Below are 16,543 nucleotides of genomic sequence, written 5' to 3'. Positions count from 1 at the left end.
TTGCATGCACCTTCATGATAGAGACACCTACTCTAGATTAATGAAGAAGTTTATTTTTAATTTACCTTCTATATTCATGATGTGTGAAAAAAAACAGAGGCACAAGAAACAAGCAGCTTTGCTTTTCTTCATGCCAGGGAGACAGCATGGTTCACAAAGAGAAAGGTCCTACTCAGTCAAATGCTAAAGCCTAGAAAGGAATTCAAAATCACCTTGAAAATGTTTTAGTTCTTTCATCTAATTAAGTGATATTTTTTCTCCCTCCTTCCCCCCCCCAAGCAGCATATTTTAACTTCTCCTTTACTCACATATATACTCTCTAGTCCATAAGCAAAATAAAAGTTGCTGAAAGGCTCTTACATACATTTAGTCTGATAGAGTAACATAGGGCTGAGACACTATGGGCCACTAAAACACAGGTCAATGCCCAGCAATGAAGACTTCCAAAAGAATCTCAACCCAATCTGCTCTGTAGAACAGTGCCACCCCCTTCCCAAGAGGATGCCCTTCAGAAGGGGGAGTCAGCTTCTTTAAACCAGCCAGCTAACGTTTTCTTGATGGTAAATCAAAAAATAGGACATTTGTCCTTTTCACTGGTTATTTTTTCTATAGATAAAGAGTAGAATCTATCAGGAAGGGAACAACCATCAAGAGAAGAAAAGAGAGCTTTGCATTGCCTTTTGTTCAGAAACTCCTGGCACATGAGTATCATCTATTGCTTATTTCTTAAGCATGTGACATGGGAACAGAAGGAACAGGATTAATGTAGTTGAATTTTTGGCCAGTGGATTAAATCAGCAATATGTTCAAAACTGACTCCATCAATTATAGCCCCAATCCTATTCTCAGAATTATTCAAGAACTAAGGGAAATAACAACAACAACATTGGACTGATTTTCAAAGATGCTTACAACGCATTCAATGATGGGATTTTCAAAGATGCTTACAACGCATCCAGTGATGGTGGTGCTCAGACTGAGCCATTTATCTAGCTTGTGCTGCAGCCACACAACTTCCAGTCCATGAGCTAACTTGCTCATCTCTATCCTATGCTGCTATTTCACAATAAATATAGCAGAAGGTTCCCAAAGGCCTAAATTATGCTCTAGAAGAATATTTAGGCTGCTAAATCATTCAGGCACTTTCAAAAGATTTACTCATGTCTGTGAATCTAATTGGTCATCTAAGCTTGATTCAGCTCAGTTTTAAAAATCAGCTAAATTGGTGCTAATGCTGACAACACTAAAAATGCTCTTAAGCCAATTGGTACCAAATTACCATTTGGTAATTCACCAACATAAAGGTTAAGCTGACTAAATTTTTTTTTTTATATGGAATTTTATAGAATTGCACTGGCTTAGCTATAAGAGTAAAAAATAGTTTATTCAAACTTCTCTAATACTGACAAGCTTATAACTTTACTTAAGGTAACGCTTCTCTAGATTAAAAAAAGCCATAGAGGAAAATGACACCAATGAATACAGGTTTTTGTTCTAGCACTGAGTCACTTTAATTTTTTAGGATATTCAGTAAAGCGATCATCAGTAGAGAAAGAAAACTCCTGTTTCCCTGACTTAAATGATCTTCTTTCTTGTAAGGAGTAACCCTCTTGGATAAGAAATGCTGCTGTGAATAGGTCTAGACTTTACACAGCCATGGGTCACTAATTTAATTAGATTTCAAAGCAGCTATTCTACATTTACACTGAATACAATACTTCCTGTACCCTCCCTCTTACTGAAAGGAATAAAACAATCCCCTAGAAGTTTACACCTTAATGCATGAGGAAACAACAACAAAGTGTACATACAATACCCTGAGTTACAGATGGGGTTTATATTGTTCAAGTTATTAGGAAAACCTTAACTACTTGCTAAGTTGGTATTTTTAGCAAGGAAAACAAAAGGTTTTCTCCTTTCGAGTGAGATGGGATTCTGTTTGACCTGCTCTGCTCAGAAAATGACTGCTGTCAGCCAACCTCGGTAACTTCCCCTCCTAATTATGAGCTTTTACACATATTACAAAATTAAATCAAGCTTCTCTGTATGAAAAAAAGAAAATAAAAAAAATGAACTTTACTGCTAACAGTGGAAGTCCTTGCCTTCTGTAAAAAGTAACAGGTTTTGTAGGGGTTTTCTTGGGGCAGGGAGGGTAAGGTAAAGCGAGGATAGGAGCCCTGCTGTTGTATCAGTCTTTGGTCTTCTGAGCTTTTCTCCTTTCAAATGAAAATAGGGGCTGCAATTTTCACAGGGTTCTTGTATCACATTTGTTACCCTGCGTTTCAGACTCTGCAAGGTTACTGCTCTCATGATCCGAGTGATCCAAAACTATATGGATTAGCTACTTGAGGAAACTCGGTGTTTTGCCCTCACTAAAAGCCGTGAGGGAATAACAAGAAACCAAGCTCATATTCGCTTCCAGGAGCTCACATAACATTTCAAAGAATTACACAAGATAGGAGCTGTTACTGGAAGTGAAACCACACTAATAGACAGGATCATTTGCCTCCAGTTTCACCACCTATAAATGACCTGAAAATACCTATTATTTGACACTGTCATACTGCTACACATTTGTACTGTTGTTCAGCAACATGTATGTAAAGGAAAAATGTCCTATAACAACTATATGAACAATCTACGCAAATAATTTTGTTATAATTAACAACAGTCCAACTTCACACATCTTACTCTACTGAAGCAGAATACAAATGCAGTCTCGGTCCAGCTGTTAGACCCAAGTATACACCCTCTCACACTCCACTCTTTCACAGGAGAACCAGATGCCAGCTTGTGTCATGCATGAAGGGCAGGGGCAGTTGTCAGGCTATAATCAGGGATTCCTTTGGATATCACATATAAACAAAACACTTAAGGTGTTGATTCCCTAAACTGACAATAGAGTTAGTTCTTCTGTCGGCAGCTACAGCCTACTACCTTACTTGCTGCGTATGCAGCAAGAGAGAGAATTTTGTGAAGACTGCATATAATGATGCTAGTGCCAAAATTTCTGGCAAGTCCAATGCTTGGATTTTGTGAGCAGCATTCCCACTCTGTGTACAGCAAATTCATGGCAGTATGGTGAAACACACCATAACCTATTTCTACAGTGCAGTATTTCTGGAAATATAATGGCTACTAGGACATAAAAATTTTTGATGCACAAATGAAGCTGAAATTATAATAGTCTCTTTACTCTCTCATGTTAGCTAGTGGTAATGGGAATGAAATAAAACTGAAACAATTACAGAACGTATGAAAATGGGTTTCTAAACATCCATTCCTCTTTCTGATCTCTTGAGTCATCTTTCTTTCTGATCTCATTATAAAACTGCTGGGCCACAATACTTATTTGTCATCGTATAATGGCAATGACAAGTCAGTCAATGTAAGATATCCAGCAATTTGTTATCAAATAAAAGGTTTATTGAGCTGTTTTATGGCTTCTAATGAATTTCAGTGTATCAGCTTAGATACCTTAAAATCAGTGCTGTGATGAAAGAGCAGACTTTCAAGGTATGAAAACTGATAAAAAAAAGCAGATATTCAAATGTAATTTAAAAATTGCCAGGACAGAGAGCACTGGTCATCCATGAAATGTCTAAACCCCAGACCCAAACGTACTGCATACTCTCACGTGCACACGAAAAGAAAGGGGGTAAATGGAAGTAACAAACAACATTCAAAGGTAAACTTATTTTAATCCGGTTGTAAACAAAAGCCACAGGGGCAAAACTCCTTGCCCTGCTCCCCCAAAAGCTAGAAAGCAAAGCATAAAAAGTGAAAGGAGTTTAGTGGGGAAAAAAGAGATCACAGGGAGGAACAATAATATGGAAATGTAAAATGGAGGCAGAAAGAAACTGGATTCTATCTTTTCAAAAGCAGCATTCTTTGCTAGTCACAGATGAAAGACACTGATTTCATTAAAAGCAGTTTAAGTGAAAGAACAGGAAGGCACAACTAAGTGTAACTAAGGGGTTAATGTAAGTTTGGGGAGGGAGTCCCTTCCTAATTAGGAACATAGCAAATAAAAACCAATTATGATGTTATAGCCTCGATTATGGCCACTTCTGCTTTACAAAGTGATAAGTTAAAACAGCAAGCGCTGATGTGACCTTAGTATTAATTAGTAGGACAGAGCCCTCATCCAGTTACAGGGCAATATCCTTTGGCACAGGGATAGAACAAGAAGAAGGGAGAAGACAGAAGGAGCCAGAGAGAAAATCCAGCATTGTATTATTTCCAGAGAAAGTACCATCTTGAGACATTTGAGGATGCCCCCAAAAGGCCAGCATCAGGGACCTGAGGCACACACATGCAGAGCCTCTTGATACTCAAGAGAGCTGTAGCTGGGACTAGATAAATTGCCAGAGCTGTGATGAGAGTGCTGGAATCAGAGCTGTGCGATTTAACAGGAAGATGAAAGCCGTCTGTAACACACCCCTCCTTTTACCTTCTCCTATCCCATAGCACTGTGCCTGAACAGTGCCAGCTCAGAAACACAACTGCCACATGAGCACATTCCTGGCTACTGCTATGTACAGTAGTGGCAAACATATATTTTCACTACCTTTAATTTTTTTTTTTTTTTTGTAAATCACAGAGCTGCTTTATATCCAGTCTAGCAGAAGTTCACATGGAGATGGCCAACTAATTTGAACTGACTGCAGACAAGTTGGTACAGGCGTTACTGAGTAGCATAGACCAGTAGGGACCACCAGAGAGAGATGAGCTTGGCAGCAAATTCTAATTTATTCACAACACATGGAAGAATGCGTCAGCAAAGACTCTCAAAGCGAAGCACATTAATTAGTTAAGCCTACTCAAGTTTTGTGGCTATTTTAAAATTAACAGGGTTGAGTAAACTAGGGCATGCAGACAAAAAGGCCCACATCCTCGAAAGCACATTGTGGGTGTGCTGAGAATTGTCTCTGTTGATTTGGATCTAAATGGATTTCAAGGTCTAATAATGAATCAATGAGTTGAATACTGTTTCCCAGATTCCAATCTCTCTGTGATCAGGCTATTATAATGACCTGGGATTCAAAGAGCGTCTTCCACTGCATTATATTAGACCAAAGCTGGTATTAAAGAACTTTCAAAATGTGAAATTATGTTGACTCATCACAGCAAGAACCATAAAGCTGAATACTGCTGTTGTCTTTTTTTACATACCCATGTAACCATATGCAAATTATACCAAGAACAGTAAAAGCAAAATAATAAAGCATGGTGGGTATCAAACATCATAATTTGCTGTTATCTTCCATGGTATGTGTTTCTAAGAGATGCATGGATCACTTTACAGTTAGAAAGAAGTTTGTGATGAGAAGGGAAATACTTTTGTCTCCCAAGTATCCAATAATATTTAAAAGTAAATAAAAGTTAACATACCTGTTCCTTTACTGCTCTTTTTTTCAGACTGTGCCACTTTTATAACCTCAGCAGCAGCATCCCTTATTACCAAATCTTCATTCTGCAGCAGTAGAACCACACATTTCCACATAGCAAGGGTATCAGACAGTCCTATATTTATTTATGGGGAAAAATTAGAATTCTATTTCTGACATAAATTCAAAGAAGTTAAAGAGCTCTGTTTCTGCACCTAAACACAACAAATGCAGTGAAACACTGAAACACGGGCAGGAGCAATGCATTGGCAAACCACTGGGAAGACAACTGGCAATATGATCAAAATGTTTTCAGCACGTGTGAACTTTAGATGGTTGACTCAGCTTGGTTTAAACAGCGGGCAACAGACAAGAGAATGGACCTCTCTTAATCTGGGTTCAACTTTAAGTCATGGGTGCTCTGAATTTTCTACAATTTCTAGGAGTGCAGAATTCCTGTTTGGCAACAGCAAAAAGTTTTGCCCCTGGAGACTGACCAATGCACTGTGATCATGGATTTGCTGTTGCAATCTGCCTGGAGCAGGGGCTGCCAAACAAACTTTTGTTCAGATACTGCCAGTAGTGCTGGCCACAAATGCCATTCCCTGCAGGAAGTGGCAAACGATCCCACCTCCCAGGGATCTACCCATGACCTACTTCTCCCATATACACCTCACCCCCACCACTCACCAACATGCCCTATACACACCATCTGTTGGAAGCAAGCCAGGTTTAATCCATGGGGTAATTACCTGCACACAGTTAAGACTAATCAGAGATAACTGCCAAGAGGGAGGTGTTCATCTGGTAAACCCCAAAGAGGCAGACTCCACATACCACCCCAGTCGCAATTCATATTTCACAAGCCATACTCCACTTGCAAACCCTTGTGCCATTTAGTGGTGTCACACCAAGGATGACTAGCTGAAGTCACAGGGCTGTACTCATAGGTTTGCTGGGGTACTTTTCAGCTCTCGTTGAACTTCCTTATTAAAGGAATCCACTGGAAGGTCTCTTTTAGAGGCAGACAGCTGTTAAATATTATTTTCTGGGGATCACAGAGAACAACGGAGTTGGTGCCTCATTGCTGCGCTGGTTTTCCTCAAGCATGTTATCAAGCAGGTCTATCAGAGATTTGTATTACAAGGCTAGCCAGACAATTAATTGTATTTCACTGCTTGGCCAAAATTAATTGCTTGAGGCTTTACTACACAGGCAGAAGAAGTATTCCTGTATTTCATATAACTTCCCTATGTGGGAATAGCACGGAGTATAATTATTTCAGAAAGAAGTTGCTTTTTTCTAGCATGACACACCCAATAATGTTATAGTGGCACATTTAGGGCAGAATAGTTATTTCCTTCCAGATACAATGGCCAGCTTTCCCACCCAGACAAGTTTCTACCGTATCTGCAGGAGAGGTGGAAGTCTGCAAATGGATTTTCCAGAAAGACTTTTTCTGAACCCTCAAGCAACCTGATGGAGAGATTATGGGGTCATCCAGAACATACTGATTGGCATTCACCCTCTTCCTCTTATGAATGTACTTAATGGAAGCTTATGGGAATGACTACAACTCCATTTCATACAACCGCAATTTTCTTTAACACCTACTTTGTACTATATGTGGTCAAGCAAGCTGATGCAGAACGAGACATAAAAGTCAAAGCTGTTTATATGTGCATAACCCCTTTAACTTTAAGAGAATGATTCTGGGTTTATGTCACTGCAACTAAACACCAGATCATTCCCTTGATTTGCTAAACTTCTCATTGCAGTACTTGACAATTTCACAGTTGTGAAGAACCCCAGACGGACAATTTGAGGTAGTATGGAAGGTCAGTACTGCATTTTTCTTCCCCAGGTCCAATTTTCAGAGCAAAGAATAGGTTCAGATAGTTTGCCCACTGAGGCCCTGGGGGCTTCTCTGTTGTGATTTGGTTTGATTTGTTATTTTGCTTTGTTTTGTTAAAATTTAAAGCAGAATACAAACTGCTGCTATTTTTTGTTTCAGACCTTCACATTTGGCCAACTGGAAAGCATGGAAACCAGCAACTGTTCTGACATGATCAAAGAGGAAACTGTTTCATCAGCTACAGACCAGATCCAAATGGCAACAAACAAGAAGCACGGCATTTGGGAGTTTTTCACTCCAATACCTCCCCTGTCTTCATTTGATATAAAATCATAATGTCTGCCCTACTAAGAGCTTCAAGTAGATGGCAGAGGTCAAGATCTCCAGAGCTGATACTATGAACATTTAATAGTACAATGTCTACCTCATATAACAGATTTAGCTCTGTTAAATGTTATCAATACCTCTTAAAAGATACATCTCAAAATAATAGCTGACTTTTTAAAAACACCACTATCTACAGTTTAAGAAATACTACCATTCTTCTTTGTCTAACAAAAATTTGTATCCAGTCCATATAAGTGGACTTAAGCTACTCAAACTAAAAACATTTACATAACTACACTGGAATAAAATATCACAGAAACTAAGTATTTAAAGCCGACTGTCTTGTTCAGGATGCAAAATAATTTCTTCATCATCTGTCACTACCTATTTTTGCATATCTCCTGGGCCTTTAGTCACAAAATCCCCTTACTTGCTGTTCACCAAAGGCAGGGGAAAAAGAAAAAAAGGCTAGAAGAAAAAAACCAATGTCTTCTGCACAACAGACCAGAAAATTTCACACAGCTTTGCCTTTCAGTCAGTAATGTATTGTTGAATAAGGCTGTGTGGGGTTGTTTTTGTTTGTTTGTTGGTTTTCTAAAGAGACAGTCTAATGTTAACTCAAAAAAATGATTATATTTGACCCAATTATTAATCATTCTCATAGTAGAACGTGTCCCTCATTTCTAGACTGAACCCTTTAATCTCAACATTCAGCCAGCACAGCTTAGTTACACTCACAGTGTTAAACTAAAAGCATGTCCACATCACCAACAGAATATTTCAGAACAATCCAATTCAGAGAGCAATTGCAAGCCAGTAAATCTGTACAGCAATGTATAGTGGCCTGGAGACATAACAGCATCTCACGCCCCACTTCTGCGGAGTTATTGCAAGAGGTTCTGTGCATGTGCTTTTTGTACCATAATTTAAATAAGTCTGTTTAGTACATTAAATCCAATTAAAATTTTCAAAATACCCTCTTTGATGTAATTATGTGTTTTGACTGTGTGTAAATATATATGTGTACAATACATTTTAAGTCATGTACTAATGGGCTTCATCTAAAAAGATCCGGAAAATTAATGTTTAAACTACTCACCAAGAATGAGCTTCTCATTGATCAGAAAAAATGTCGTTATACTTTTAAGAACTTCAGCAGCTGCTAACAGCATCTCTGTCTGTTGCTCATCTCCACAAAAATAAACTATCAGTCGAACCCATTTCTTCAGGACGACTTCTGAAATCTGAAGGCACAGAAAACGTGAGAAGTATGCTGTACAATCCGATGTTACCTATCACCATCACATTAAAATATGGACTGCCAAAGGGATACTAGTCATCAGTAAATGCAGGGTTTTTTTCAAGGTGGTGAATCCCAGATGTCCACTCAAAAGTTGGCTTACTATGTCACAGACAGTTAAGATGGGAGATTTTCTTTTAGTCAGAGCAGTATTCATAGGCAATTCTCTCACTCTGTCCCTTCACACCAGACTCACCAATGACCACACAAGTCAAAGCATATCTGTGTCCTCAGTTCTTCTAAACGTGCAAGCCAAAGACAAATATACTGGACTATAACAAAGAGAAGCAATTCCTACGTGTAGACACATACATGTATCTGGAAAAACAACTAAGAGCATATGAACCATAGCATCAATCTTAGGCTTTGGTAATGATACAATGCTTGGTGAAGGGGTGAATGCAGCTCCACCTGTCTCCTCTGCAGATAATGGAGATGGAAATTTTTTTTAATAAGACTGCTGAGGTACCTTGGGTTCTGAGGTGCACGTGCATTCAAAACATTAAAGGAATCTCCATGTTGGCTGACACACAGCAAAGCTCGCTGTCCTAAAACATGAAAAATTAGAAAAAAGAACAGGAAAGAAATTTCCTGTTTCAAATAAAATCCAGTTGCCATCTTTTGGAAAACAGTTAGTCCTCAGACATATGCTAGGAAAACTACTACTCAGTAATAGTGGGACAAAGCTTCGACTCTCTCCAATGTGTAGTGATGGCTACTAGATTTTTTTGTGGAAAGAAATAACGTGCATTTTACCCGTAACTCAAATAGCACTTCCAAGACTCATCAATTCTGACCTCCATTGGGGCAGCTGGGCCACAACTGGGAAGAGAAAGTCCTAACTTCCATAAGTGACCAAGAAAGAGCTGGGATCCCCTGCAAATGCCACAGTCAGGAGGGCGCTGGGTCAGTCAAGCTGCAGGAACCTCAAGCACAGTTTAGATAACAGAACATGCAAACTGCAGGAGGTGGCATCCAGGCACAGCCACAAGCAAGTGTGCGCTACGGCAATTAGAAGGAAGCTCCAGAGGAAAACAAGAATCCAAACAGAATGGGACCTCGTGCACAGGAGAACAGGAAAAGCAGCACCAGCTCGATCTGGAGACGCTTGAGGTATGTGCAACTAATTTTTTTTTCCTCCTTTCTTTCCTTTTTTACTTATTTTTAATTAAAGGAAGTGAAAAACAGAACAACCAAATAAGGTAAAGAAGAGAACCAATGAAAAGGTGAGTTGAGTTAAAGGGTAGAGAAGCACAGGAGGACTCACTGAGGGATAAATGAAACCTCGGTCGTACTCTGCCTCATTCTGCATGGTACATGGCCATGTACTTGCACTGCACAAAGGGACAGAGCCAGAGCATGTCCTACAGGTTCTGTAACAGGTTAAAAAAAAATATCAAAATCTCCCAAGAAGTTACAGTTACTCAAATTTTGAACAGACACATGGACTATCTGGAAAGACAGCACTTGACTTTTTACCTTAAGAGAAACAATCTCTTCTACAGATGCAGATACTGAATGCAAGCCCAAAGAAAGAATTTAGATGGAAAACTGATGTACTTGGTCTTTTACAAAGCAGAAGGCACTCTCTGTACAGATGTCTTAGATCTCCCATGATTTACATGCTTATTAGAGAAAGTTGTTTTAGCATTACTACAGTTAAGATTGTTACAGCATTTTTCATTAATTTCTCCTTGTAAATTAATACAAAAGTTCAGAGTAATAACATGTTCTATGTCTATTTGTGAAACCAGGTTTATATGGTTATTTTAATGTTTATAACTTGAAGTCCTTGCATTTTGCCTTTCTTAAACAAAAAGATTTAACATCATAATTCATGTTTCCAATTCTTGTGTGCAAATTTGTGGCTTCCTTTTTTTTTTTTATAATGAGACAAGATTATTAGCATACAATATGAATCAATTCTGCTGCACATTCTATAAAAAAATAACAGCTACATAAGAAAAAAAATAATCTTCATTTTAAAACAGATCATGAGAATTTTGTCTATTTTTAAATATCCATTAAGTGTTTTCTGTATCTTTGAAAACAAAAGATTGTTTGTTTTAAAAAAAAAAAATTGTCTAGCATTAAAAGCTGCCTTAGCACTGTTCTACACATACATATGTGACATCACAGACTGACAATTTAAAATCAAAATAAATCTGAGCCAGTAATTTGTGCTGGTATAAATCTAAATTAAATAGTCTATAAACAGGAACGGAGAACACAGAGCCTTGAATTTTTACAAGGGTTCTTATACTTACTCTAGTGTTTTAAAAACAAATTTTAAGAGGAAATTCAATGAGAAACTCCATGCAGACAACAAGCTGGTGTGATCAGACAGTGCTTTCAGGCTGAGACTTGGCAAAGTCATACTGCACGCAGTGAGGAAGGGAACTGCACCCAACCACTGCTTCAGCTTCTTGCCTTCCCCTCAGATCTGCTCTCCTCCTGGCTCCCCCGCAATTACAAACCACAACAAAGTTGAACTTTAGTAAATGGACTGGATTCAGTACATGTGTTAAATCACCGTAGGCATTTTTCTTTCCACATTATAGTGACTGTTTTGGACGCTCTCAGAAGTTGAAATTAAACCATCAGAAAAATTTACTTAGGTATTTACCTTGAAATGACTTTGAGAGGGATATACTGAGATGATATCCATGGCCGTTTCATTTCAGAATGTGGCAGCGTATTCAGAGAGGAAGACATAAAGCCAGAAAAGGTGCAATGACACAAGAAAACACAAGCTTGGGGCTTCTATCTAAAAGAAGCCACGTTACTTCTATGACCAAAACCTCCAGAATTACAACACTGTTAAGCAGCTCCATTTCCCTTACCTGCTGATGGTTCTGCAAAAGATGGATAACCAACTTGGAGGCAAATTTGAGAGCTATACTTTGAACTTCAGTGCTGAGAAAACAAAGTAAAGAACTTATCAAAAAAAGCAGCTATTTCTGCCACCATTTCATTGCTAGAAAAAAAACAGCCAGTTCTTAATCATTCCTGGTTATTACCAAGGGGTATTTTGCAAGCTGAGCACTCGGAATTTTTACATTACAGATCTTGACATTAGTTAAGTTTTTAGTTGATATGCAAATGAAATATGCTCTTACTTTCACCTCTCTTGTGTTTATTTACTATCTGCATACTTCCCATAGAAAAACACATTTGAAAATGGAAGCCAAGCAAACAAACCAGACATTATTTTAAATGATAAACAAAAGCATTTCTTCAAGTCGGTGTTAAGCTCCAGGAATATCTCTTCTATAGCTGCTGGAAATGTTACTAGTGCAGAATATGCCAACTGCCGGCTCCCAAGCCTCCATACTGCCCAGCAGGGTCTAAGGACACAGCGTTTGGCACTGTGGCTCCTGAAGGGCTGGTCTCACCGCAGGGAATGGCAACACCTGAGCAGTAAGGTCTGCTATTTCAGCTATTTCCCTCTAACAGCACCAGTGTTATTTTACCACAAGTATCTTATTTCATTCCAGAAATAAACACTCCATGTCATCATTTCAACTTGAAAAATTTAGTGCAAATCAGCAGCAAATGTGCACAGCTATAAAATGCTGTTCTACACTCTATACCGTAAATATTCTACATTGGTAACACTGGGGTGCAATGTCTATATGGCTTAAAAAAAGAGACTATTAGAAGCAGGATGGTCTTGTCCTTAGACCCTGGACACTTTAACCTTGTTTGTCCATTCTGTTAGGAATGGATGGACACAGCTTCTAATTCAATACGAACTACAAACTGTCTCCAAATTTTCAGCACTTTCTGCTGACTTTACAGTCTGATTAAGGAGTGTGAACCCTAAGGATTAGTGTTAACCATTTCTGCCAATCCAACAAGTGAAATCAGATCTGTCACTCTTTCTACAGACTGTCTGCAGATAAACCAGGGTAGGACGGATGGCAGATTCACAGCGAATGAGCGTGTGTTTGGATCATCAATTCTATGTGTTAAGGTGTTTCCCAGTTACCATTCAGGAAGAGCTATGCTCACTGGCTATCATCTACACAGCCGGAGTAACTACTACTTATTTCAGGAACTGTATTACTGGACACTGACAGGGTGCTTGCCAGTACGACTTGTGGGCCTTTTTAATAATACAGATCCATGTCTAGCTTCTCTGAAAAATTCTCATCAGGAGTTCTCTTTCTTCAAATAAGCCCCACTCACTTTTCTGAAACACAGATTTTTAAATCAACAGATAGTCCAAACCCAATAAGTTAACGCTTCAACATTTAAAATTTTAAAAATGTAAGTATTTTAACGTGCATGACAAGACCATACCTGTTAGAGATATCTACAATGTTTAAACTCCACGTTAAGAGCTCATTTGGATTCATTTTTATAGAGCATTCAGTCTTTGGAAGCACATTTCTGAGATCCATAGTATAAAGAATTTTCAGCACCTGCACACACAATTCATAAACAAAGAATTTACAAACAATCTCAACATGAATGTGTATATTTGAGATCAATAAAACACTGGCTTAAACCCCACTCCAAGAACACAAAGGTCCTCTCCTGACAGTGCTAAGAAAGGAAAGAGGAAGTTCTTGCTTTTACACAAGAAGATCTTTTACAGAATTATAGCAGCTCCTATCCAATGTAAAACAAACAAACAAACAAAACCAAACACCAAACCAAAAACAAATACTCACATACTATTTAAAAAATATCATGCACTTTTGAAGTAATATATATTTTAAAATTAAGAATATCATTTACAGAAAACACATCAAATGTCAATAAAATAACACCCTTCTACCTTGCAAAAGCACTGGAGATTCTTTTCCTTCAGAGCCATTGTGAGAAGAGTGCCTTCCAAACCAAAGAGTAAACACAATACACCTCCTCCTTCTTCTGCAATCTGCTTGGAATGTATTTGTTTCAACCACAGCAGTATTGCTTCCAATGCAAGCAGACGTACTTCATGAAACTCACAGTGAAGGAGATGAACTATTGACAATGATGGCTTGGCTATTTTCTTTGCAACAGCTGAACTGCTGCTCTGGATGTCAGGACCTGCAGTCACTGACAGCACTGATATTACAAGTTTGGTGATGCTCTGAAGATACTGTATCAGTCCTGGTGTTGCAGATGAGTAGGGAATACCCGACACCAATTCAGAATCTGAAATAACTCTGTCCATCTCTTCCCAAAATCCAAACAATTGCATTCCTGAAATGAGAATAAAACTCAGTAAAGTGACAAATAGATGATGTTAGCATCTGCTCCAGATCATGAAGTGATTCTGAAGCTGAAAAACATCAGGTACACAAAAGGTACCACCAGGTCAATTCAGGCATGAAATGAAAACATAGTTCTCCTTCATTTTAAACAGAATTATAAAACAGCTTTCCCAGATATCATGTGTATTCATATTTAAATAGAAAGAAATAAGGACACTAACTTTTCTGAAAACTATAAATTGTTCAACACATGGGATGAAAGCTTCAAACAACGTAAAAAACGTTACAATATTTTGCAGATTGCCCGTCATCTTTAAAAATTATAGCTGTTTGATAAGTATGTCCTTAAATCAAGCTACTAATACAGTCTTGCAAATTGTACATGCTTTGCACTACCATTGTAGAAAGTTATTAACACAAATAAACTGTATTAAATATATTTGGGAAAAAATGTAGGTAGTTTGGAAACCTCAAAAAGCACCAAATACAAATATGCAACCATATTATAATTGATAGAATATCTCTAAAATCAGAGATTAGACTGGAGAAAGTGCTGTCTGTCAGCCTACCCAGCTGCAACTGAAATCAGGAGAAACGATGACAGGGCCATTCTGATAGTACTGAAAATCCCATGCTTTTCACAGCTTTAGTCAGAAAAGGTTACTATTAAGAAGATGCCCCTTCTACATATATAGATCTATCCTGTGTGTATCAATCTAAAGAATTTACTGATTAAAAAATCCAGTATGCTTTTCCTATGGCTATTAACTTTGAACAGTTAACACAGCTAAGAAAAAAGGAGCTGCACTGACATCTCGTGTCAGCACAGGAACTGTGACATTTCAGTCATTTACACTGGGGCAACCTGCCCACATGCAACAGCACAGCCCAAGAACCTTCTGTAGTGCATGGCCACCTCCCGGAGTGAACTAAAAGGTCCCTGTTATCTGTGATGCCAGAGGGTTTCAGGCTCTAGCAAAACTGGCAATGTTGACACAAAATGAAAGAAAAAAAAATAATCAGTAGTCCTCTCACACACGTAGACTGAAATCTTCACATGCAACCTTCTCCATCAGCAGCAATAAACATTTTTATAATATCAAAACCAAGATTTTTGCCCAGTTCAGATGTCTGTATAGCTTGTACTGCAAGGAAATTAATATGCTATATCCCACAGAATTCCAATACAAGCACAAAATAAGGGAAAATCATAAAGAAGTACAGAAAAGAACAACACTGCCACTGGTGTTGAGGGATGTTAGAAGTTTGGAGTTTTTAAAATATCAAAATGCATTAAAGGTAAATACAAAGATTAAAGCAAACTTAGATTTCTTCAGTATCTACAAGAAGACAAGTCATTGCCTTACAACTTTGCTATTTATAATTAAGCACTGAGTACTATCAAAAAGCCTGTCCAAATATTATCATTGAATTGCTGAATCTGACATGAAGCTGCCACACAAATATGGATTCATTTTGTTGCCCATGAAGACATTTCCTTAATCCTTCTGTTACACAAAGATGATCTGAGGGCTGGAGCACCTCTCCTATGAAGACAGGCTGAGAGAGTTGGGGTGGTTCAGCCCGGAGAAGAGAAGGCTCCAGGGAGACCTTCTGGCAGCCTTCTAGTACCTGAAGGTGGCCTACAAGAAAGCTGGAGAGGGACTTTGTACAAGGGCATGTAGTGACAGGACAAGGGGTAATGGCTTTAAACTGAAAGAGGGTAGATTTAGATGAGACAGAAGGAAGACATTCTTCACTCTGAGGGTGGTGGGGCACTGGAACAGGTTGCCCAGAGAAGCTGTGGATGCCCCATCCCTGGAAGTGTTCAAGGCCAGGCTGGATGGGCCTTTGAGCAACCTGGGCTAGTGGAAGGTGTCCCTGCCCATGGCAGGGGGGTTGGAACTAGATGATCTTTAAGGTCCCTTCCAACCCAAACCATTCTATGATTCTATATCCTGCCCTTTCATACTCAAATTCTTCCAAAGCCATCTTAATTTGACATTTACATAGAAACTTGACATGGTTGTAAACTGTCTAGCATATAAGGCAGAAGCATTTTCTGAGTAATTCCGGACAAGCTCCAAAGAAATTTGGTATTTGAAAAAGACTTTCAGACATTTTACCTAACCATTAGTTCTGTCATTCATGTTTTCACTACAGTTTATTTTCTGAACGGGCTTGATGTACTCAAAGAAACTGCAATATCACTGTCAACCTGTGTCACAGCATAATCCACACATGTCACAGCAGATGACACAGGTGGCTTCCATCTCATAACATGCAAATTTGTGTATTTTATTCCCTACATTTTCTAAAACCCCTCCAAACAGACTAGCATTACATACCAGCATCATAGCATAAACTAGCATTAATGCCTATGGCACATGACAAGTATCCAACTGCCAGAATTCCTTAATTTCTGAACCATCTAGTTGCCTTGGAGAGGGATTCGAGCTTC

The 16,543-nt window shown here is 38.6% G+C and overlaps 1 protein-coding gene across 2 annotated transcripts in view; it reads right to left on the bottom strand.

The window, feature by feature from the left end:
• THADA (THADA armadillo repeat containing) overlaps positions 1-16,543 on the bottom strand; it is a 169,586-nt gene that overhangs the window by 23,764 nt on the left and 129,279 nt on the right. For both annotated transcript variants that reach the window (XM_072856806.1, XM_072856805.1), the window contains 5 exons: positions 13,659-14,071; positions 13,178-13,299; positions 11,716-11,788; positions 8,672-8,816; positions 5,395-5,526 (listed from right to left, as the gene is read on the bottom strand). In XM_072856806.1, coding sequence (XP_072712907.1) covers positions 5,395-5,526; positions 8,672-8,816; positions 11,716-11,788; positions 13,178-13,299; positions 13,659-14,071 — 885 coding nt within the window. The remainder of the gene's footprint in view (positions 1-5,394; positions 5,527-8,671; positions 8,817-11,715; positions 11,789-13,177; positions 13,300-13,658; positions 14,072-16,543) is intronic.

Source organism: Ciconia boyciana, chromosome 3 (assembly GCF_034638445.1).
Source record: "Ciconia boyciana chromosome 3, ASM3463844v1, whole genome shotgun sequence".
NCBI classification, from domain to species: Eukaryota; Metazoa; Chordata; class Aves; order Ciconiiformes; family Ciconiidae; genus Ciconia; species Ciconia boyciana.
The sequence above is the reverse complement of the archived record's forward strand: the minus strand, read 5'-3'. Positions and strand labels throughout refer to the sequence as shown.